Raw genomic sequence first — 24,328 nt, 5'->3', positions numbered from 1 at the left:
GATGAAAGTTGTCTGTTCTCACACTTCTACGCTCAACATGACAACAGGTTATTAAGGCGATCAAGCTATTGCTATTAATAGTAAAGAATATTCATTTTTTGGTGAGTAGTGTATACTTTGGTTTACAGTGATGGGTGTATGCAGTAGCTGTGGGGAGTCTGTATAAACGCTCAATCTTTTTTAGTTTACATGATGTTTAATATAGTGGCCGTGTGGTCAGTCTATCCATCCTGGCAATGACAAGCCAAGGCACACTGTACACCACACACTGACTCACTACTGAGCCATCTAGACCCAGAACATGCTGGCACAGTATATATATATATATATATATATATATATATATATATATATATATATATATATATATATATATATTTATAATGTATAATAATACATTTACAACTTTTTGTAAGGCAGTATATCTTCTACAGCAATTCTTTGCTGACTTTCAAGAGGCATTCTAGGGAAAGAGAATAATATTAAGCAAGTAACAGCAAATAATCATTTGTACATATTTCTGAATGCTTTTTTTTTTAAGTTGAATTGAATAGCTTTCTGCACTTGAACTGAATGGACACATTCACTGATTGTTTGTTTTAAAAATCTCAAAAGTACTAAATTTGTTGAGACAAACCTTTATTCCCTTCCTGGAAAGCATCACTAGTCAGGCTGATGTGCTTGTGTCAGCCTTTGGCTTTTTTAATTTTTAAACCTTTCATCAAGATCAAAAAAACATCAACCGCACTAACACACTTGGCAATCTGTGAACATGAAATACCTACTCGTTTGATATATATGTCTTTGCAACCCCATATTAAGCCAGGAGTTGGTACGATGGCATAGCTGTCTGCGTATTATAAATAAATCATAAATATAGAGAGCTATGATTTAAATTATAACCTCTAGACAGGCCTGTACATGCACGCCTAACTACTGCGGTTGGCTGGAAGAGAGAATGAGACAGGAGAGACGGATGCAGACAGCTTGATGGATTTATCTTTGTGTCTTGTGCATCTTTTGAAGTTGCATCTGTTTGCGGTTTGCTGTCACATTTGTTGTTGGTACATTTGCAGCTGTTTCCTCCTCATTTGTTCAGAAATGTTGAAAAATCCACCTCTTCATCCTCTAATCTGTCTATCCTCAAAAGAAAGGACGTCTTTGTGAGGAAAAAAGGTGAGAGTTGAAAAGGTCAAGGTGTCAGGTGGTACGTCCCGCTGGTATTTAGCACAATTATTTGAAGCTCACAAGAAGACACTAGAACAGCAAAGGTCAAAGAAAGTGAAGACAGAGTAACCAATCTCCTGGTGGTGGATGTTTGTTTAGAAATGTTGGGGTCACCTTGACTGCTAATGACTCACTGTTGGGAATGTTGGTTCTTGGTCTTGTTCTTTGAGGATCATTGTCTGCTCCTGTGTTTGCCCACTGTTTGAGCACACATTGTTTGTTTGTGTGAATGCATTATGAGAGCATCCAGTGACTCTAGGTTTCAGATATTCAAGGACATGTTTGCCATTCAAAAACATTTACTAAGCTCTTTGTGTGTCTGTTGAAAGCTGATGTTTTGTGGTGGCAATACTGTCTTTTGTAATACATGCATGGCTTAGCAGAAGTGATAGACCAATTTAGGTTGATTAATCAGCTCATTTTGAGCTATTCAAAAATGATTTGTGTGATCATTTCACCTAGTCAGGCAGAATTATTAATAGAAAGTGCATATTTTTTTATTTGGATATTTTTTGGTGAAAGGCTCATTCTTTTAATAGATTGATTTATATATTAATAACGTAATTCATTAATTTCCATATAATAATAATAATACATTTTCAATCAGTATTTCTAAATTATATTATCAAAACTGTTAAATTTTTTTATTTATTTAAATGATATACAGGGTTTTTTTTGTTATCTTTTACCTACAGTGTCTTATTTTATTTGTGCACTGCTTGCCCTTATTCTCAGTTTTGCTCTATTTGAGAAATGCTTTTTGGGTTTCTCCCTCCTTATTTTATCCAGTTGATCTGAGAAGGCCCAGCGGACATATATAGTGCTTTGGTTTAGGTCTCAAACAGTGCCATACATTGTGCAGGTTGTCTCTTCTGGAAACCGATACAGTGACCAGTGGCTTTCTTTTTCTTGTTCATCTCTTTCTCCCAGAATCTAAATAGGTTCACCTTTTGAGAATCAAGGAAGCATTGCATTTTAGCTAGAAGCCTATTTTAGGGTATTCCTGCACTCTTGAAACTCTTTCAGCTTGTTTCATTACAGTATTGTCTTGAATATAGTGAACATCTGTGGTTTTTTTTTTTGTATGGCTTTGCACTCGCATCCTAATTAGTTTACATAAGTAGAATTCCTTATTTTTGGTCTGTAATATGAATATGCTAGATGCTAAATGCAAAATGACTTAACTACCTATTGTGGTAACTACACAGACCATATTTTGGTCAATGTGGTTATAGGGACCAAAAATACTGGCAGAGCCTCAGAGGAAAGTGCCAGTGCTAAATTGAAAGGAAATATAAGATTTGTCAAGCCCTAGATTGTATGGAGACAGAGCCAAACACGCTTAACCTCAAATAGGTATTGCAAATACATTAAGACTTCTTAGAGACTTTAACATAGTTTAAGACAGTTAATAATGTAGTACAGATTGTGGGTTTGAGCAGATGGCATCAGGATTCTCATGAATCCCATGAAGAGCACCATAGCTGCCAAGAGCAATAGGAAGATGGAAATAGACATAAAAATTTAAAACCTGTCTGTGTGTGGGGCCTGGTGAATGATTCAACATCTGTTTGAACTCACTTTTTGAACTGTGTAAAATGGTGTGTGCAAAAACAAGTGTGTATGTATTATCTTGTCTGAAAATCATTTCATTTTGCAAGGCTCATATACTAACAAAGCTGTGTGCTCTCTTTGGAAATAAATCAATAGAAGCTCTTAATGTGTATGCATTATCATATATTATAGATGTAATTAATGCTGAAATAATGCACTTTATTATTCTAACAGTGACCAAACTCTTTTGCTTTTACAGATCCGATAGATGTTTTGTGGGTGCTGCAGTTGCCTTCCCTCCCTGAAGGTGTGCAGAAGGTCCCGGGTTTCTGCACCTCTCACCGTTCCGGCTCTCCTGACCATGCATACCGTATCACTAAAAAAGCCCAGATCTCTGCCCCCACCAAACAACTATTCTCAGGTAAGTTGTTTTACTATCTAACATTTTTAATAACCGTTATTCGCATAAACCAGATCTGAAAACATTCTGTTGTGTTCACAGACACATAATTGTATCTATAAAAACAGCAGTGGGATCTTAGTTATAAGTATTTGAAAGCCACTTATGGAATGTTAGTATGTGTCTGGAATATGAATGAATTCAAAAGGACAAGGGTATGATTTGTGCAAAAGATAGGTTCATAATTGAAAGGCTAGAAAGGAAAAGTGCTGAGACGTGTAAAAAAAAACTGAAGGCAGCATACTTTTGCAGATGTTTGTATATATGATTAGGAATTTTACATTTGGTTATAGAGAAAATGCATTATATGAATTATATACTTCAGTTAGTATGTACATATAAATACACACACAGTATATACTGGAAATATCTAGATGTCTATATCTATATACATTATTTATATTATTATATTTTTATTATATATAAATACTTTTAATATATAAAATAAAATTAAATGTTTTTTAAATAAACACATGCATGTGTTTGTATGTATATATGCATAATAAATGTACACAAAAAATATTTTGGAAGTGATTATTCGGGATATATGTATATATGGATTCCTTCTCATACTGGTTTCAAGGTTTTTCTTTTTGTTGTTGTTTTTTTGAATGATGTTTTAATGTGCTTAGAAAGATTACTAGGTCTGAGTGAAAATCATTTGGGTCCCTAACATGCAATTACTTCCCAAAAGCAGGATGAGAGCTTTTAAGTAGCTAATGAGATGGTTGCATAGTTAAAACTAAATTTGAATGTTAGCGTCAGTGAATTATGTGCAATTTCTGCAAGTTGAGTCATGAATCATAGGTTTCTCCAAGACTGAAAATGTGTCTGTGCTTGAAGTAACCTACTTTATTTAGCTCAAATCTTCATATTTCCAATTTTGAATTATATTCTTGTAGGACGTTTCCCGGAGAACTTCTCCATCATGACCCTGGTAAAGGCCAAGGCTGGTCTTCAGGCCTTCCTGCTGTCCATCTATAATGAGCAGGGTGTTCAGCAGCTCGGTCTGGAGTTGGGACGCTCGCCCATCTTCCTGTATGAGGACCAGAATCGTAAACCCGCCCCAGAGGACTACCCGCTGTTCAAAGGGGTCAACCTGGCTGACGGCAAGTCAGTAACCAGTGCCTGCTGAGCCCCATCATACCATCCAGTTTCATATATCTTATATTTGCTTGTATTACACACCTTTTGCTGTTAGTTTCTAAGCAATGTGATGTGTAACTGTTTTTTAGAGATGTTGTATGCAGGGGCTACACAAACTGTATACAGGAATTCTTTGACTATCCACCCAGGTCACGCACATCAAACATTCAATATCTCCTCTCGTCCTATAGGTGGCACCGCATTGCCATTTCTGTGCAGAAGAAGAACATCACTCTGATCCTTGACTGCAAGAATCGAATTACAAAAACTTTGCCGCGTAGCAATAATCCAGTCCTGGACACCAAGGGCATCACTGTCTTTGGAGCCCGTCTCCTGGATGAAGAGGTCTTCCAGGTCTGGTATACCTTGTACAAAATTTCTGCCATCATTTTTTTTAGAATCTGGGTAGTTTTTGGTCCCCATTGACCCCATATGATGTTTTCCATATTATGGATGTCTATGCGGACCGGCAACTGTTTGGTTCGCCATACTCTTCAAAGTATCTTTTTTGTGTTCAGCAGAAGAAATAAATTCATACAGGTTTAGAACATAATGAGTTAAAATTAAATAACAAGAATTGTCAACATAAAATCAAAACAAAACTGATCTTGATTACTAATAATACACATTTTTTTTTACAAACTTTTAAGTAAATCAATAAGTATTTTTTTAAACGTCTACTGTCTGCATTTTCATGCATTTGTCTACATGTTAAAGTTCTTTCTGACTTCTGAAATCTCCCACAAATGTTGCTGAGAATGTGACATTGTTCAGCATGTTTTTATACTGATGGGCCAAATACTCTTGTAAAGTCAACTTACATACTAGTTGGTTGAGACTGTGAAAACATAACATGTTATGTAAAAAAAAAAAAAAACATAAACTGCACGCTGTCAACTTTTTGAAGCAACTAAACTGTGAAATCATTTTTACAGCATACTCCTAGCAAGTATGCTAAGTATGCAAGTATGCTAGACATACTATCTAGTCAATTGTTTATGGATAGTCTTACGGTTTTTGTGGAATATTCTCTACTCTAAAACATGTCACATTACAAAATTTTATTTAGACTTTCAATAGCTCCTATATAGTGTAATCAGAAAATAATATGAGACCTTACTATTTGCACCTTACTTAATGCTCTTCCCATAATAAAAATATACAAATAAAAAATAAAATACTAAATGCCTTAGTTTCCCACATTACCTTACTTTGATTACCCCTGGTAACAAACTTGATACTTTATGCACATCTGGTTGTTAAAGTGACATCTTTTTTTCTTCTCTTCTCTTCAGGGTGAAATCCAGCAGCTGCTGATTGCAAACAATCCTCAGGCCGCTTATGACTTCTGTGATCATTACAGTCCCGCCTGTGACTCCCCTCTGCCCAAAGTCCAGTCCCAGGACCCTAACACCTACGTGAGTACCACAGCATACTTTTACAATGGGCCAAGTGTCCTGATGTGAGATATCAAAATGGAGTTTAATGCATCAGTGTATCAATGCATCAATGTATGCTTATGCAAAAACAGTGACTGATCCAAATATGTACTGTAAAATCTGCCTTGATTCAATCATTAATCATGCCAAGCTGCATCTGTATTTGACTTGGATTGGACTTGCGCTAAATGCTTGGATAAATATGGGTCAAGCCAGATATCGTAAATGTTACTCACAGATGCATCTCACATTAGAATGCCAGCTGAACATTCATGAAAATCACCCACAACCTACAGTTTAATAGTCAGACACAGATACACACAGCACTCCCCTGAACACATTCATACATCCACAGCTCTTCCACATCATCAAAGCTGCTCTGTCCTAATGCAGTCTCAGTTTCTCATCAGTGCATGTGGCTTTCTTGAGATTTATCTCTTACAAAGAGGGCTCCAAAGTTTAGATCAAACTGGCAACCATGAGTTTATTACAGCTTCATAGGCACCGTGGTTAAAAAAGGTGCTCTATGATGTATTTAATGAAGAAGTAACATGTTTTAGTATCAGTAAGATACAAATGTAGCTTCTATTGTTATTTTGAGTTAGTTATTTTTTTATCTATATCTTTCTTTGTAGTCTTATTAAATTGAACTTTAGTTTTAATACATAAAGTTCAGCTAAATTAAAATGTAAATGTTGTCGAAGTAAAAAATAATTTATATTTTATATTATTCCAGTCAACATTTGGCTTATTTCAAATAATGAAAGATTTATTTTTAATTATAGCTTTATTTAAATACAATAACCATGAGAGAGAAATGTGATAACTGACACTCCATTGTTTAATAAATAGTTATATTTGATACAGTTATTCAATCAGAAAGAATAATTAAATATACTGAGCAATGGTCTTTTATCTATCATCTTATAGCTTCAAGCACAGCACATACACTCTGAATTTAGGATGAAAATGTCTGATTGAGTCTAAATGCTGAAACTGCATATAATAGCTTTATTTTTCTTACCGCTCACAATATACCCTTGTGTCAGCTTTTCAGATGAATGCATTTGTTTTCTTGTTCATTGAGGTTTTCAGTGTGTTCTGCAGTAATGCAGTAACCTCTGAGTGTCACTCAAAGCCATGAGTCTGATGAACAAATGATAAAACCATCATGCTTTCATCTTGCCCTTGTTTCTAGTTCCTACATCTCACTTTACTCATCCTTCACGTTTCTCTCCTCTCTCCTTGTCATCCTCTCGTTCGTTTTCCCTTCTCAAAGTCCTCTTTTTTCCCTCTTGTCATTTGCTACATTTTCTGACTGTCACTCACTGGGCCTCTCTCTCTCCTTCCCTGCATTCCTCTGGCTTCACTGCTCCTCTCTCTCCCCCCATGTCTCTCAGTACTTTGATGAAGAGCGGGATGATTATGAATACCCCTATTATTATGAAGGAACTACGAGTGTCCCTCCCTCCCAATCCGTCCCAGCCGTGGACCCCACCAAAGAGGTAAAGAGGGAGAGTGAAAGTGGAGTGAATCAGAAAAGAGAGGAGAAACAGTGCCTGCAAGGCAGAAAAAAATTACGTTAACTATTTAAATACATGTAATAATTTTTTGTCTTGTTTTTTAGTAGGGCTGCACAATAAACTGAAGTTTCAATCGCAATTAAAATTATGAATTCAACAGTTACATAATAGTTCAAAGCGGAAAATAATCCTTCAAAATCCTCTTTTGTTATTCTGTGTGCTTAAGATATATTCTTTTCTTTCTATGCTATCTTAAGGGTCTTTGCATTGATTATAATTTTAGTTTTAATATAACATTATAATAGCATGCATATTTTTACTTTTTTATCTACAGAAGAAACCAGTCCTAAAGCGATGTTTTGTTTTTAGCTGTTTGTTTTTATCCAAAATATATGTATAAACATCATTCAATGACAAATGTGATGATTGAAATTAATAAAATTAATAACAGATCGTGCAGCCCTATTTTCTAAACATCCCAGAAAATCTGATAAAATCTGATGAGGTTTATGTTAAAAAAAACATAGCAGTAACCAAGATAAAATATTGATTCTTAAAAAAATACATAGTTTGCATTGTAAACTGACTATAGGCATTGGTTATTAATTAAATAATTGAATAAATAGAAGAAAAATATCATCAGACATCAGAACATAAACAAATCACAATATAGTATGCAAATAAAAGGAATGAAGAATACCAGTCTGAAGTCAGTATGCAAAAATTTCTATGGCATTTCTGTGGTTTCAAGTTTAAATTTTAAGTTTCTTCAAATGTAGACATGTTACAAAAACCAATTGGTCGCAGAGAGTTTAATCTCTTTCAGTTTATCATCCTCTCTTTTCTGTTCACTCTTGTGTCACATTGTCATGGGATGTCCCACCTCTTTCCGTTCGCTACCTCGTTTCACCTCGTCCATCACCTGTCTCACTATAATACTGATGTTGCTTGTGTCATGTACATGTTGTCCTTTGTCGTATATGTGTACCTGTATAGTGTCAGAATGTTTGTGTTGGTCAGTTCATGATTGTGTGTATGTGGATATTTAAGGGGCACTGGAGGTTCAATACACACACGCACACACACACACAAACAAACACACACATACACACACACGCACTATATCACAGATCATGGCCCCACTATGTTAAACCAACAGCTCTAGAAAAAGAGACATAAATATTGATTTGTGAAGGTAGTGTCTATAGATCCAAGCATATATATTATATACTGAATACATTATATATTCTATGTAAACATATACAATTATCTCAATTATATTTAGTAATTCATAAGAAATATATAGGTTTATGTTTACATGTTTAAATAATTTTTTATTTATATTTAAATATTGTGTTTACATTAACTTGTACATATTTTATTTATTTTTTATGGCTTAAGTCAATTTTCTGGTTACTTAATTTGAACCAAATTTAACCAAAAACATTTTGACCATTTAGAATTTTAATGTGCATATAAACAGGGCCATTGCACATTTTTGATTTGATTATATAATATACATAATAGCTCTGGTAATTTTTTTGCTTTTGTTTTTTTTTAAGGAAAGCACTTTTCATTCTTCTCAATTGCATGGCATTACTATTCCTAAACCTGGTTTTATTTGTATGTGTATTTGCATGTTTTCACATTTCACCTGTTGTGTGAGTAACAAAACTTGTGAGTTCGCTTGTGTCTTGTGTCACTCTCATCTTTTATCATGTACAACGAGCGTCTGTGTCTATGTGTTTGTTCACATCCATCTCTTCACTTTATAGGTTTACTCTCACTTTGGCCAAGATTGTACTTATTTGTAGTGCTGTTTTTCTGGCCCTGTGGACAGTCATGTCTTCATTTTGCGTGCTCACTGAGCTCTTTAAAAAGCTATTTTGTGTTATAATGTGAGCAGAACTATACTAGCTCAGCATATGTGTCAGCTTGAGGATTAGTCTTCATTTAATGTGCCTGTTTTATTTTCTGCTGTTTGTGCTTTTGCTTGTCATTTGAATCTGGGTAGTCTACGCCATTCATTCCTTTCACATTCATTGGTGTATAATATTTGAATCACTATTTTTTTTAATCATTTGCTAGCAATGTCATTTTAATGGGATTTTGAATGGTGCGTTACGACTATCTCTCTATCTCGTTTCCTTTAATATCCCTCTCTTTCTGTGCAGTTGGGCAGCACATTGTACCAGCCATGCATCAGTTTTATCAGCAGATGCTATTTGAGCAAACTTTTCCCCAGTGCCTCACAGCGTTATATCCCCATGCGCACAACAGGCTGCTTTTTTAATGTGGAGATTGGCATTATTGGAGAAAACGGTATCAAATTGTTTGTATGATTGAAGTTCATGAACCTACTATAAATATCTAAATCTGACTTAGCTTCATACTGTATCCAGTAATGCCATTGAAATCTCAGTCAGTCATTCAAGCGCCAGCGATCTTAAATTCATTGTGTTGTCTCTCTCTCTCTTTCTGTCCATCCCCACTGCTTTCAATCCCACCCATCCCTGATGTCTTTCACTCTCTGTCTCTCTCTCTCATTCACTCTCTTTTCATCAACGCTGACCTGACACTTGCGCTTTTAAATAAAAACAATATTAATCAAAAAGGAGGGAAAGAACAACGGCAAAGCTGATAAGTCAAAAACTGCCCCAGCCAAAGCTGCTCCAGCAAAACCAACTAAAACCAAGCCAAAGGCCAAACCTACTGCTGCGCAAATCTTGATCTCGAAGATAAAACCTACTTTAGCATCTAAAATAGCATCCAAACCAAAAGCAACACCGGCCCCAAAGATTGAAAACAAAAAGAAGGCAAACGACAATGGAAAAAATAACGGTCAAGCTAAAGTAAATGGTAATAGCAATGGCAAAAGCAATGGGAATGGGAATGGGAAAGATGCTAATGGTAAGGCTAAGGCTGGCAGCAATGGCAAAGCCAATAACAATGGCAATGGGAAGGCAACTGTGGAGAAAAAAGCAAATGGAGAAGCTAAAGCTAATGGTGCGAAAACAGCGAAGACCGAAAAGACAGCAGCGACCAAAGTAACAGTAGCAAAGACAACTGCGAAGAAAGCAGAGACCAAGCCACAACCAGCCAAAGACAAAACAAAAGCCAATGCACCACCCGCAAAGCCAAAAGCGACCAAACCTGTTGTTTTCAAACCCACCCCTGCACCTTTGCCTCTCCCTTCAAAGACAAAGGTCTTGAATGGCAATAACGTCAAATCAGCGTCCAAAAATTTCCCACCCTTCGACAAGGCTGCTGTGAGCGGCACGACCATGTCTTCTCCAGAAATACCCAAGAAGAAAGTCACCAATGGTTATCAACAGGTACAAAATCAAGAGCCCGCGTTGGCTTTCCAGAGTTGTATTTCCAACCTCACCAGTCCTGCGTTCATAAAGTATCTCAAAGACAGTGTTGCTCTGCAAATTTTAGATGCAACACATACTCTGGTGTGCTTTGTGAATAAGGACTTGTCATTTTGCCTTTCGGATTTTACATACGTTTTCAGTATTAATGTCATTCAGAACAGGATCAGATGCTGACAAAAGACAGAAAAAAACAAATTTAAAGCACATTTATAACATATTTGGTTCTCTTTTACTTTTCAGTCAGTGTGTAAAACCATAAAGGTATCATGACATTAACCAGCTGTGAGGTTGGAGACATACAGACCCTCTGGATCTCCTCCACCCTTTCATATATCAAATGATCTGAGAGATCATTAGAAGGATATGATAAGCGGTATAGACTGTGTCATCACTGCATGGCTATTTGTCTGTCTTCGTTTCACTCCAAATCTACACTCTCTAACCATTTCGTTTTTAGAAAGTAGATCACCAGGTAATGTCGATTAGAGCATGTTTTCAGTTAAGAAACATCAGAAGTTGCGGTTTAGGTAGAGCTCAATGTTACACATGACACAACGAGTCTCTTTCTTCATCTCACTTCACGACTTCAGTCTGTTTCTGTTTTTTGTGTTGTTTGTGAAATGCTGTCCTGTCAGTAGTATGCGAACAAAGCAGTTTCACAGAAAGTACACTGTTTAAAACAGCGACTCTGTGACGCTGCACTCTATGATTATCAACCCTTTCTATCTTTGTTGAAGACCTGAAATTGTAGACAAATGTCCAGAAGTGTTTTATTAATGCTGTCAGTTGCGTTTCAATGGTCTGAGACCATTGACATCAACATCAACAACTTTAAAGTCAGGTTTTGACTATATTTTATTCTTTACATGGCAAAGTGGCTAATTAAACCAAGTCAGGTTGAAAGGAAAATCTGGGTCACCAAATCTTGCCAATTAATATGTCTTTCACAATGCAAAGGCTTATTACAAGATTTTTGATTCCAGCTGCAAATGTTTCCTGTTCTGATTTTGCTATGACATGAGATCAATAGTGTTTTTGCGTGTCTGTTGGCAAAAACACATCGATCTTTTCTTTCTACAAGTTCATCAGAGCTGAGCTTGTTTCATACTAATCAATCTCTCTCCTTCAAATCTGCTTACCTCCTCCCCCAACCCCTCCCACCTCTCGGCCTCCTCCAATCAGGACATAGATCCTTCTTACTCAGAGGCTGACCACACCCCCACAGAGAGCGATTATTATTACACAATAGAAGAAGAGGCGAGCCCGCAGCCAGAGAGTGATCTGACTGGATATGAAGAAACCATTAACCAGGTAACCCACACCCATAGATATCTGAGAGACGTGGAGCTAAAAACAGTCTCTCAATTACTCTAAATCAATATGGAGGTGAGACCAGCCTGTGTACAATTTACCTTAACAATTAACCATCCTGCAGCCACCTGTGCCATGATAAGTGCTGTACCTAACTGCAAAATGAATGCATAGCATCCATTTTTACCAGATATTCTTTTGTGATTCTAAAATTGCCTCAAGATTTTCTCCTTGTTCCTATGTCAAAACAGGACATGACACCGTCTTGACATAAGAAAAGAAATCTTGAGAAACAGATATCACAAAAGAAATGGTACAATTATGGAATGAATACCATGCATTCATTGCTGGACAGCTTCTTTTGAGATTTTTTTTGGGACGCAAACACTGCCAATATGTAAGATTTAAGAAACTGATATCCTACATTTTTACTTTGAGCAACTAAGTAAGTGGGTTAAGAATGGATAAACCTAATTACGACATGTTTTTAGTTGCCACTTTATGGTCAGGTTTGTATTTAAGAATAGATGTTTAGGATTAGTTTGGAAATGGACACGGCGAGAAAATATGAATGAAAGAGTCAACAATAAAATGGTAAGAGACTAGAAGTAGCGCTTCAGTTTTTGCCTCAGAGTAAGTGTGTTGCCATAGACCTGAGTGATTCTGTGGTCTCATTTTTAAACTAATTAACTGATTCATTAACAATATTTGGAAAATGCAGCATAAAAAGGATTTAAATTTATCTTGAGGCACAACGCTCATAGTTATGGTCACACATTTTGCTAAGCCAATGCCCTGGTGGCGGAGAAGAAATGGACAAGTGCCTTTTTTAAAGATCGGTCACATCAAGGATGGTAACTATTACTATAAATTTGGAATAATTATTCTATAAAACTTTTAAAGACTTGAGCATTTAATAAATGGAACATTATCATCTATTGGTGTGGATGCTAATATGATTAATGCTACAGTTTTCTTTATAGTTATTGTTCTTGGTGTGAACAGGCATTTAGATTAAATGATAAAGCGGTAAATAAGACTACTGATTCAATGTGTAAAAATTAGACATAAAGAAGGCTGTGTAGCATGTATGTGCCTGTGTGTGGATGTTTGCCCCTCTCTCATATCTGTTTTACATCAGGTAAGATCTATTTTTCAGTTTTTTCTGCCTCTTCGCCTTCTAATTTCCACTTTCCCATCTATTTTCCTATTTTCTATTCATTTCCACCCCATCACACCATATAATCTTCCACCCGCTCCATCCCTACCTCTGCTCCCAATGGTATGGCCCAGGTTGACGAGACTGTTGGCACTGAGGAAATGGATGCGACCAAGACAGGTGGTGAAGGGGTGTCTCAGACGCCAGACGAGCCTTTCACCGAGGAGTACATTACGAGCGACTTTGGAGCAAAGGAGTATGACTATTCCTACAGGGACTACAATGAGCCAATCATCGAAAGCAAGACGGAAGACACCTTTGGTCCTGCCCTGTCCGCTGTGACAGATGAGGGAGGCGTAAGTTACCTTGAGCTTTCCGGCAAATTCACTTTAAAGCTTTGAGAAAAGCTTAAATTGAATTTGCAGTGGCTTTAAATCTTGCAGAGGAATCAAGCAGGGAGTTTTCAAGAGCAGCTTGAGACTTGAGCTCTGTTCCAAAACCTACCTAGACCGAAATTTAAGTTACAAAGTACAATGCAAATACAATGAAAATGCAAATACCTTGTTTGAAGACAGCATCCCATATGTCTTTTACTACAAATGATAATCTAGAATTTATCCAAGATGACAAAAATAGAGGTATTGATTATAATTTTATTTATATTTAATGAAATATTGGGCAATTTTGATATCTTTATTCTTAGTTAATTTATATTTATTAAATATATAATTTAGTAATCTAACTAATATAGACTATATGTATGAGTTATGAATTGGTATGATTATTAAAGGATCACATTGTTTGACTAGCCGAACTCTTGTTGTAAAAAAAAGATATTCAATTACAGTATTTTGAACTGGCTTTTATTTTTATATTTTCAGTTGAAGTTGAGTTTTAGTAATTTTATATTATATTTTGCTTTAATTTATAATTTAGTTTGTTTGTATTTAGTTTTTTTTTTTGTTTTAGCCGGTTTAGTACTTAAGAGAAGCATTTCTGATTACTTTTACCTTTCATATTTTTTAAAATATTTTTTTTACAAATCACAAAGAATACATTCTATAGATTTTTTAATTTAGTCCCTCATGGCCACAATTTATTATTTAAAGTAAAATGGGGGTACAAAGTAATACAAAGTGGCCCTGATTTAACTAAAACAAGAAAACAAACTGGTTAGCAATTAATGCATTTTTAATTTGCAGCCATGATACCTTTTTATTTTATCCCTGTGTGTCATGTCCAGGGTCCAAATCAAATAACAACAATTTTTGTTTGTCATCTATTAAGCAGTAACAACATTGGTAGGGAGTTAACAGTAAGGCTGCTCACTAGGTTTTGGAAGAGATCTTCATAGTCAACTAATTTGCATTCAGTGTTTACTCATGGTTAAATCAAGTTAGCTCAGAGTAATGATTTAGCAATCTGTGCCATCAACAGGAAATGGTTCCCATGTCAGCAAACCTTGTTTATTGCAAGACTTAAACACTACTTCTCCTGCACAGGATTCCTCTGCAAGTCCGCATAGAGTGCTTGGTTCAGTAGCACCATCGGTATTGGTTGACTCTGCTCTTATGCTGATCTGAGAGCAGTCCTAATCTTGATCAGCATAGAACAGCAATATCTTCTCGGAGGGTTACAACAGTGTTTCATCTTCAGCTCCAGATCTGTACAGTATGTATTAACATGCTGTAGACCTGCATATACAGGAATTAAGATGTATAGTGCTCACTTACAATTAGATGGATGGCCTCACAACAGCAGATAAGTGACATTTTATGCCTGTTTGGACAGCTAAGTATCTACTTAACCTCCTTGAAAAATAATTAGTCAGTCGAGGTAAATCATAAGTTTTAGTAGTTTATGAACAACAAAAATGGGTTGCAATGTAAAATGTAGGTGGGTACCTGAACATCTTGGACTAATGGTTTCATTTGTTTGTATATTGACTGGGCTCTGTTTTGGGTTACATATCTGTTTTCCTCAGGCCTCCGTGCGAGCCCTGAAGGGAGAGAAGGGAGAGCCTGCTGTCCTTGAACCTGTAAGAGTCATACTTCTATAATCAAAACATTACTCCATTATGACCACTGGAAATAAGCATGGCTGTTAAGACATCCAGGCCAGCAGAGGGTGCTGCAGAATAGTATTGTGATGTATTTTATGTATTAGTGTGTTCTTAATGTAATATTTCTATGTTTAATTCATTGGTTTTGTTGTTTTCATAGGGCATGTTGATTGAAGGACCACCTGGACCAGAAGGACCAGCAGTATGTGCAATTTATATGTTTATGAACAGTTAGCATTCCCAGTCCTCCCAAAAATTACATTTGGCTCTTCTAACTGAAAAGCGGAACTTACTTTCATACAAATGCCATATTAAGCATTGTATGTATTTTTCCACTACATAGTGTATGTTATGACACAATTTTAGTTTCACAGTTGTGATTTGTTTAGATGATACACTCTTCATTATGCAATATTTCTGCCTGTGTAGGGTCTCCCTGGCTCCGCTGGCTCCCAGGGACCCCCTGGTTCTGTTGGTGATCCTGGTGAGAGGGTGAGAGAACAGTTTTTTGTGTTTATGCTTTAGATGAGACTGTTTATTTCTCTATTTCTGTTACATAATGGCTTCCTTGCCTTGCTTAGTTGGAGTCTAAAATACAATTAACACTGATGTTAATAGATAAGAGCAAAACTGAATTAGTTACGTTTTGCAAGATCAACACTTATTGAACTGAATTAAACCAACATTGAACTGACTTGAGCTGAATAATAACGTTGCTGTCTTGAGTAGAGATGATATTGTATATGGTATTATATGTAGCAAACAACAATATGTCAGAAATATGTATTTTATTTTATATGTAACTCTAAAACAACATATGTGACCCTGGTCTTAAGTCGCTGGGGTGTATTTGTAGTAATAGCTAGAAATACATTATATCAATTTTTATTTTATGAATTTTTTATTTTAAAAATCATTAGGATATTAAGTAAAGATCACGTTCAGATATTTTATAAATTTAGTACCATAAATATATTAAAACTTAACATGTGATTAGTCATATGCATGGCTAAGAACTTAATTTGGACAACTTTAAAGGTGATTTTCTCAGTATTTAGGTTTTTTGTACCCTCAGGTTTTATCTCTGCCAAATATTGTCATCAAAAGAAATCTTATTAGTTCAGCTTTCACACAGTGTATAATTCTCAATTTTGAATAAATCGCGCTGGTACATGGTCACATGGTACATGGTGCATGGTCACATATACAAAATATATGCTTGTTAAAATACATATGAAAATATACTTAATGTGTTAGGTTTAGAGTGTTTATAAGTTTAATTGAAAGTTGGTTGTCTCTATAGGGTCCTCCTGGTAAAGCTGGTCTACCTGGAGCAGATGGTGTCCCAGGACCTCCTGGAACCTCTGTCATGCTTCCTGTGAGTCTGTGTTCTTTCTTTCTTTCTTTCTTTCTTTCTTTCTTTCTTTCTTTCTTTCTTTCTCATCATTCATAAAGTCAAGTCACCACTAGATGTCACTATTATACTAAATAATTTATATGTGACTTCATTCCCTGAGTTCCCATATCCAAGATACTTAAAATAGATAATTTCAAATCCTTAATTTGCAAAACTCTTTTCTGGTTCTTGCAGTTCCGTTTTGGACAGAGTGCTGGTGAAAAAGGACCTATTGCCTCGGCACAGGAGGCACAAGCTCAAGCCATCTTGTCTCAGGCTCGGGTTAGTAGCAGAGTAGCTGTCATATAGCATTTTATATATATATATATATATATATATATATATATATATATATATATATATATATATATATATATATATATATATATATATATATATATATATATATATATATATATATATATATATATATATATATATATATATATATATATATATATTACAGTTTTTCCTTATTGAGGTCTAGCTTTATGCATCTTAATTTTCTTTTGTCTAGTTGGCAATGAAAGGCCCATCAGGGCCAATGGGTTTCACCGGCCGTCCAGGACCTACGGTAAAAGAACTAAACACAGATAAATGAGTAAAACCGACTTGTCTTACAGTATTACATATTGTTTGTCAAGCACTGACATTTCAGCCTTGTGATCTTGTATAGGGAACACCTGGAAGTCCTGGCATAAAGGGAGAAAGCGGGGACCCTGGTCCTCAGGTAAATTCCTAGATTAGTTTTTTTTGTGTCATTATAACTTGCCTCAATAACGTCAGCAGGACATTGAGCCATTCATGCTCTTGCATTTAAAATGTACAAATATCTGTGAGCCTTCTAATTTATCATGTGTTTTCGCAGGGCCCCAGGGGTCCTCACGGGTTGTCTGGACCTCCTGGTAAATCTGGTCGCAGGGTGAGTCCACTACATTGTTCATGACTAATGAAAAACAACACATACAGGTTTACTTTGACCAGAAAATCATAGTAACTTCAAAGCATGAAAAAACTGAACACCTTAGCAACCACATCTGCATTGCCCTCAAGAAATGTTATGTTATATGTTTTGTTTTGTCATAAAATGTTATATTTGCTGCAGGGTCGGGCGGGTGCTGATGGAGCCAGGGGGATACCAGGAGAACCTGGAATTAAGGTTTAGACATCTAAATTATTATTTTGTTTTTATGGGACTCCAGCTCTGAATCTTCTTCAAAGAAATTACTTTTGAGTCATGTATGTGTGTGTTTTTCTGTATTAGGGCGATCGTGGCTTCGATGGCCTTCCTGGTTTGCCTGGTGACAAGGGTTATCGTGTAAGTGCTGACATTTTGTTCATAGGCCCCTACTTTTAAGGCAATGTAATTACAAATTTGGCTAAAATCGAATGCAACTTCCAAAGTGTACAACGGAACATAATTATATCTTACATAATAATATAAAAATGATATTTTTAAGGGTCAAACTGGAGGAATGGGACCCCCAGGCCCCCCAGGCGAGGACGGAGAAAGGGTAGGATTTAGTACTGAACAGTACAATACATTAACATTAATGGATATGATGTATGTTGCCTGAACATCCTTGTGATCTCTGTTGATAGTTTTTTCTTTGAATCTCTATCATCCTCTTTATGAAGCATAAAAAAGTTAACTTTTTCTAATTGTCCTCTTCCACCTTGATAATTATCAGGGAGATGATGGAGACGTTGGACCTAGAGGTCTTCCCGGCGAACCGGTGGGTGTTTATGTTTCTCACACATTTGAGATTTTATTGCATTACAAAACTGATTTTGCAGTCCAGTTTAAAATCTGTAAGGTTATTTCTTTGTACGTTCTTTGATGAACCTCTATCTTGTTCTATAGGGGCCCCGTGGCTTGCTGGGGCCTAAAGGGCCTTCTGGTCTTCCTGGACCTCCTGTGAGTATTTATTGAAAGCTCAACCACAAAGACTGCATAATACAGAGTACAAAAACTGCAACGGCTGCACAGCAACATCCATAAAAATAGAAGATTTGAAAAAGAAATATTTGTGTGGGGATGTCCAGATCTTTCTTTAACTTCTTCATATTGTCTGCCTCTGCCAGGGTGTTCGTGGAAATGATGGTCCACATGGTCCAAAAGGAAATTTGGTTAGTGAATTTTGTCATTCATTGACTCAAATCCTTTGAGTTTGTTAACATTACCCTGATGCACACTGACTACTCTGTGGACAATATCGAACAATAATATGCAATAATTTGCATATGTGTGCAAAAGGTTAAATATTATCAGCAATCAGGAAATATAACAGAAAATAAACTGTATATTTTGTCTTTTCAAAGGGGCCTCAAGGAGAGCCTGGTCCTCCGGGACAGCAGGGGGCCCCAGGAACACAGGTGAACAATGAGTCTATTACAAACTAATGACAAATGTACAAAATCATAATAAACTATATTAAATATTATTGTTTTTCTGTGTCATAGGGAATGCCTGGTCCACAGGGTGCTATTGGACCACCAGGAGAGAAAGTGAGTGTTTTTATAATTATAGAGCACAAAGCTATAATAATCAATAAATAATGAAAGCTCTTTGCAGAACTACCACTTTGAAGTCTGCATTTGGAAAAAGAAATGACACAATTGAAGCAAATGTCTAGTCTTATTCTGAGATTAAATATTCAAGTATGTAGTTATAATGGCATTTTGTGTCTTTTTAAAGGGTCCCACAGGAAAACCTGGTCTACCAGGAATGCCCGGAGCTGACGGTCCTCCTGTGAGTGCTAGATGTGTTTTTTCCCATTTTAAATAAGCCTGTTGGTTTGGTGTTTTAACATCTTTATGTGATTTAAAAGACCCATTATCAGTTTGTTTAATAACGCAAAACTAAATGGTTACAGAAGACAGTGAAGGTGCATGTGGTTATTAGCCTGTGCTAAAGAATAAAGAGTGTGCTGCTTGTGTCTCAACAGGGTCATCCCGGAAAGGAAGGCCCCACTGGAACCAAAGGAAATCAGGTGAGGCCATGTAATAATATGATAAAGTAGAATTCTCTTTATATGTTTATAAATTAAATGTCAAAATTTGTATGCTCTTATCAATGTCTTATCAGGCATTTTTAGGCCAGACATGTCTCTGCGTGTTGAGATTTATTTTCTCTTCTTCATATTTAGGGTCCTAATGGTCCTCAGGGGTCTATTGGCTATCCTGGCCCTCGTGGAATTAAGGTAAAATATATATCTGCTTTAATGAGTTTGGATGCAGATTTTGTTTTCATAATTTTCCAAATGGTCATTAAATCTGTGCGGGTATTAACCAGTTCAATCTTGCAATATTTTTTATTAAACAAGTTGTAAAATGACAATGCATAATAAATTAGATGGCTATAAATAACCATGATTTTTGTACTTTTTAAATGTCAGAGAATCTCAAAATGGCTTATTGTCCTGCCAGCGTTCTTAAAATTACAATGTATCCATGCCATACAGTATAAACGGAACAAGCTGTAATTTTCTTTTTTAACAGACATTATGAAAAATTCATAAAAATGGCCCTGTCTGTGTCAGTTCCGTCTATGGTGATTTTTAAGTATTGTAATGGCTGTTGATTGTTGATATGTTCTTTCATGCATAAGACTCAGATTAGGATAACAGACTTAATGTTTTATGACAGGGAGCTCAAGGTATCCGTGGACTAAAGGGCCATAAGGGAGAGAAGGTGAGTGTTTTTGGTCCAAAACATCAAAGTTTAAACATAAACAGAAATCATGATGTTCTACAATTTTGTATGTAACAATTAGTGTTAAATAATTGATTTTTACATTGTTTATTTATTTTCAGGGAGAGGACGGATTCCCTGGAATCAAAGGAGACTTTGGTGTAAAGGGAGAGAGGGTATGTCTGACATATCACAAGTGCATAGAAGCTCATCCATTAACATGATTTAGCACAAATGTTAAATAGTAAATGGTAATGATTGAAGCACTTGACTTTACTGACCCATTTCAACTGGCCATTGAGATTAGTTGTGTACCCTCAGGGAGAGGTGGGAGTGCCTGGCCCAAGAGGAGAGGACGGTCCAGAGGGGCCGAAGGGTCGTGTCGGTCCCCCTGGTGAACTTGGCCCTATCGGCCTGGTGGGAGAGAAGGTTAGTTTGATTAAGTAAAATGAGTCATGATTTCTGATTTGTAAATATATGTACAAATTTATATATATGTAAGCTATGTTTTGTATTGTAATTAATTAATTATTTTAGTTGCTGGCATAAATATTTGTTAAATTGTACAAATGTATGCCAATCCAGGGTAAACTTGGTGTGCCTGGACTCCCTGGATATCCCGGAAGGCAAGGAATTAAGGTAAACAAAAAATAATATTGTTTATGATGCATCGTAAGATATATAGCCAAGTGTTTAATCAAAGTGAATGCATTTTTAAATCAATGTGATATTTTCTATTTTTAGGGCTCCCTGGGTTTTCCAGGATTCCCTGGTTCAAATGGCGAGAAAGGAGGGAGGGTAAGAACTTTTAGACTGAAAATCAGTACAGTAGAAGCATTTATAGGTTACAGGGAAGTTGAGTAAAGCTCTTAATTTACATAAAACGTTTAAATAGTCCCACGTAGACTATCTTCCTTTATTTCGGAAAAGAATTGATGAGGCTGAAATATTCTGAATTGATTTTTCTCTTTCCAGGGTTTGATTGGAAAACCTGGACCAAGAGGACAGAGAGGGCCTACAGTAAGGGCCTGTTTTAATTCATCATCTTATCTCTCATCTCATTCTCTTCAACATTTTAAATAAATACTATTTGCTTTCATTTAATTTGAAATGGTTTGATTTATTTTGAGGATTTAAGTAGCGCGTTTTGATTCCAGCAGATGACTTGTTAAGCAATGCACAATAATAGTCTAAGACTTCTTCTTGTTTTTAAAAAAATCTTTCTAGGGTCCAAGAGGGCAGAGAGGACCCCGTGGGGCAACAGGAAAACCAGGTGCTAAGGTACGAGATTCATTTCAAATTATTTCTTAATTATTTTTATTGCTATTTTTATTCAGCTATTTTTGTAAAGGATGTATTCATTGTTGTCAATTACATAATTCAGCAATGACAATAAAGATTTTAATGAATTTAAATTAATTTCAAGCAATCTATATCTATGTTCTAATGTTTTAGGGCGGATCTGGCAGTGACGGGCCTCCTGGACCACCTGGAGAGAGAGTATGTTTATTTCAGTACTTTATTTTTATTCAATTAAAATATTTCTACATTTTTGTTTCAGCTTTAATTTAATAATTATTTCATTTATAATGTTTCTGCACATTTTTTCAGGGACTAACTGGACCTCAAGGTCCAAATGGATTCCCTGGGCCAAAGGGACCTCCTGTAAGCAACAGTTTATTAGTTTGATCTGATGCCTAAAACCCTTTAATTTTTCTGTATAGCTCATTTATATATCAATTGATTTTTGAAGGGGCCTCCAGGGAAAGATGGACTGCCTGGACACCCTGGACAGAGAGGCGAAGTCGTATGTATCTTTGATTTTCATCATCTGAAGTATAAAGTTCACTCTGATCATGGTTAAACGGCAACATATATTTTTCACGTTGCATTCTTAGGGTTTCCAAGGCAAAACTGGACCACCTGGGCCACCAGGAGTTGTTGGACCACAGGTGATTTTTTTTGCTTTTATCAAGCAAAATGGGTTTCTTTCTCAAGATTATTTTTTACTTTAAAATGTATGGAACTGTACAAGCTTTACTCAAGTCTAGTTCTTGTTTAGGGTCCCTCTGGTGAAACTGGTCCGATGGGTGAGCGTGGTCACTCAGGACCCCCAGGACCACCCGGTGAGCAAGGTCTTTCTGGGCCTTCTGGTAAAGAGGGAACCAAGGGAGATCCTGGTCCCTCCGGCGGCCCCGGTAAAGATGGACCCTCAGGTCTCAGAGGATTCCCAGGAGAGAGAGGACTGCCAGGAACTCCAGTAATAAGTCTCAGTCATTCTAGTGAATTTTATGTCATAAAACCTTTTCTAAATGTATTTTGTAAACCAACCTTAAACCCGCACATGAATGTTTTTATACCTAACTGATCTGTACCTTTGTGTTTCCACAGGGCACCGGAGGATTGAAAGGAAATGAAGGCCCTGCTGGACCACCCGGACCTGCTGTATGTTGCTTATTATAACCAGAATCTTAAATATCAAGTAGATTCACTGTTAAAAATAAAGGTTCTTTATTGTTATTTATGGAAATATAATATTATATTCTGCATAAAATGAAGCCTTTTTAATGACAATCGATCGTATGAAACCTTTATCTTATATTTAATAATTTAATTGGTTTATTTTATAGTAGCATAAATTAAAGGTAGTATAATAAATACAATACTTTAATGAATACTGTATTGACAGTTGTACTTGTTTCAAATCGGTGTGACATGATTTAAAGGGTTACTTCACCCCAAAATGGGAATTTTGTCCTTAATCACCTCCATGTCGTCCCAAACCAGTAACCGCTTTGTTTGTCTTCAAAATTATATTTTTGATATTTTGGATAACAAAACCAGGAGGCTTTTGACTGTCCCATTGACTGCCAAGTAAATTACACTGTCATGGTCCAGAAAAGTATAAAAGACATCTTCATTATGCTTCATCGATATTAGTGGTTCAACTGTAACATTATGAAACTACAAAAATACTTTTTGGGCTGAAAATAATAAATTTATTCAACAATTTGTCTTCTCTGTGTCTCTCCAAATCACTGTAGCTTAATTTTGGAGAATATCCACAGGACTCTTTTGTCAGCCGTGATTCATTTTTTACACACATTTTATACGTTTGTCAGATACTCTCCAGAATAATGCTACAGTAACGTAGAGAGAAACAGAGGAGACAAATTATTGAAAGTCATTATTTTTATTTGTGTACAAAAAGTATTTTTGTCGTTCCATAAATACAGATTGAACCACTGATGACAGATGGACTATTCTCACAATGTCTTTCATACTTTTCTGGGCCTCTACAGTGTTAATTGGCAGTCGATGAGACAGTCTTAAAGCCTCGCTGTTTTCATTCAGAATATCTGAGATTGTGTTCCAAAGATGAAAAATTACAAGTAACCCTTTAAATAATATTTACAATTTTACTTTTTTACAAAATAGTTTTTTCATGACGAGCAAATAACATATTGTATTATATATAACATATATACTATATTATTCATAACTTTAATTTCACATTACAATGGGCTAGAGAGAATAAATTATGTTCTTAATTGTTATGAAAATTATGATTTTTTAAAAATGTTTTTTAGGGTAATTCCCAGAGGTTTATTTTTAAGGAATTAAGACATTAAAGTATGGTCTTTCAGTATGTTACCCTACCTGTATTTCTATGCAGGGATCACCTGGAGAGAGAGGAGCAGCTGGCACTGCAGGCCCTGTCGGCCCCCCGGGACGACCCGGACCTCAGGGACCCCCTGGAGCTTCGGGAGAGAAAGGAGTGCCAGTAAGTGCCTTCTCTAGGTTTGCACCTTATCTCTAATACAAATTTAAATATAGGCCTATCAAGTAAGATCATGCTCTTTTACAGGGAGAGAAAGGCCCAATTGGTCCAGCTGGTCGTGACGGGATCCAAGGCCCAGTTGGTCTCCCAGGCCCTGCTGGACCTCCAGGTACTTCTGGAGAGGATGGAGACAAGGTCAG

General features: G+C 36.1%; 1 protein-coding gene across 1 annotated transcript in view; it reads left to right on the top strand.

Moving 5' to 3' along the window:
* col11a2 (collagen, type XI, alpha 2) overlaps nucleotides 1–24,328 on the top strand; it is a 37,315-nt gene that overhangs the window by 3,514 nt on the left and 9,473 nt on the right. The window contains 41 exon segments of the mRNA XM_043233135.1: nucleotides 3,041–3,202; nucleotides 4,144–4,354; nucleotides 4,579–4,741; nucleotides 5,683–5,805; nucleotides 9,965–10,684; nucleotides 11,909–12,037; nucleotides 13,331–13,552; nucleotides 15,181–15,234; nucleotides 15,419–15,460; nucleotides 15,688–15,750; nucleotides 16,562–16,636; nucleotides 16,850–16,936; nucleotides 17,172–17,228; nucleotides 17,331–17,384; nucleotides 17,523–17,576; nucleotides 17,760–17,813; nucleotides 17,919–17,972; nucleotides 18,115–18,168; nucleotides 18,346–18,390; nucleotides 18,519–18,572; nucleotides 18,740–18,784; nucleotides 18,977–19,030; nucleotides 19,118–19,162; nucleotides 19,353–19,406; nucleotides 19,603–19,647; nucleotides 19,804–19,857; nucleotides 20,303–20,347; nucleotides 20,470–20,523; nucleotides 20,669–20,776; nucleotides 20,933–20,986; nucleotides 21,092–21,145; nucleotides 21,323–21,367; nucleotides 21,575–21,628; nucleotides 21,803–21,847; nucleotides 21,959–22,012; nucleotides 22,101–22,154; nucleotides 22,246–22,299; nucleotides 22,410–22,607; nucleotides 22,739–22,792; nucleotides 24,024–24,131; nucleotides 24,216–24,323. Coding sequence (XP_043089070.1) covers nucleotides 3,041–3,202; nucleotides 4,144–4,354; nucleotides 4,579–4,741; nucleotides 5,683–5,805; nucleotides 9,965–10,684; nucleotides 11,909–12,037; nucleotides 13,331–13,552; nucleotides 15,181–15,234; nucleotides 15,419–15,460; nucleotides 15,688–15,750; nucleotides 16,562–16,636; nucleotides 16,850–16,936; nucleotides 17,172–17,228; nucleotides 17,331–17,384; nucleotides 17,523–17,576; nucleotides 17,760–17,813; nucleotides 17,919–17,972; nucleotides 18,115–18,168; nucleotides 18,346–18,390; nucleotides 18,519–18,572; nucleotides 18,740–18,784; nucleotides 18,977–19,030; nucleotides 19,118–19,162; nucleotides 19,353–19,406; nucleotides 19,603–19,647; nucleotides 19,804–19,857; nucleotides 20,303–20,347; nucleotides 20,470–20,523; nucleotides 20,669–20,776; nucleotides 20,933–20,986; nucleotides 21,092–21,145; nucleotides 21,323–21,367; nucleotides 21,575–21,628; nucleotides 21,803–21,847; nucleotides 21,959–22,012; nucleotides 22,101–22,154; nucleotides 22,246–22,299; nucleotides 22,410–22,607; nucleotides 22,739–22,792; nucleotides 24,024–24,131; nucleotides 24,216–24,323 — 3,863 coding nt within the window.

Source organism: Puntigrus tetrazona, unplaced genomic scaffold (assembly GCF_018831695.1).
Source record: "Puntigrus tetrazona isolate hp1 unplaced genomic scaffold, ASM1883169v1 S000000746, whole genome shotgun sequence".
Lineage (NCBI taxonomy): Eukaryota > Metazoa > Chordata > Actinopteri > Cypriniformes > Cyprinidae > Puntigrus > Puntigrus tetrazona.
The sequence above is the reverse complement of the archived record's forward strand: the minus strand, read 5'-3'. Positions and strand labels throughout refer to the sequence as shown.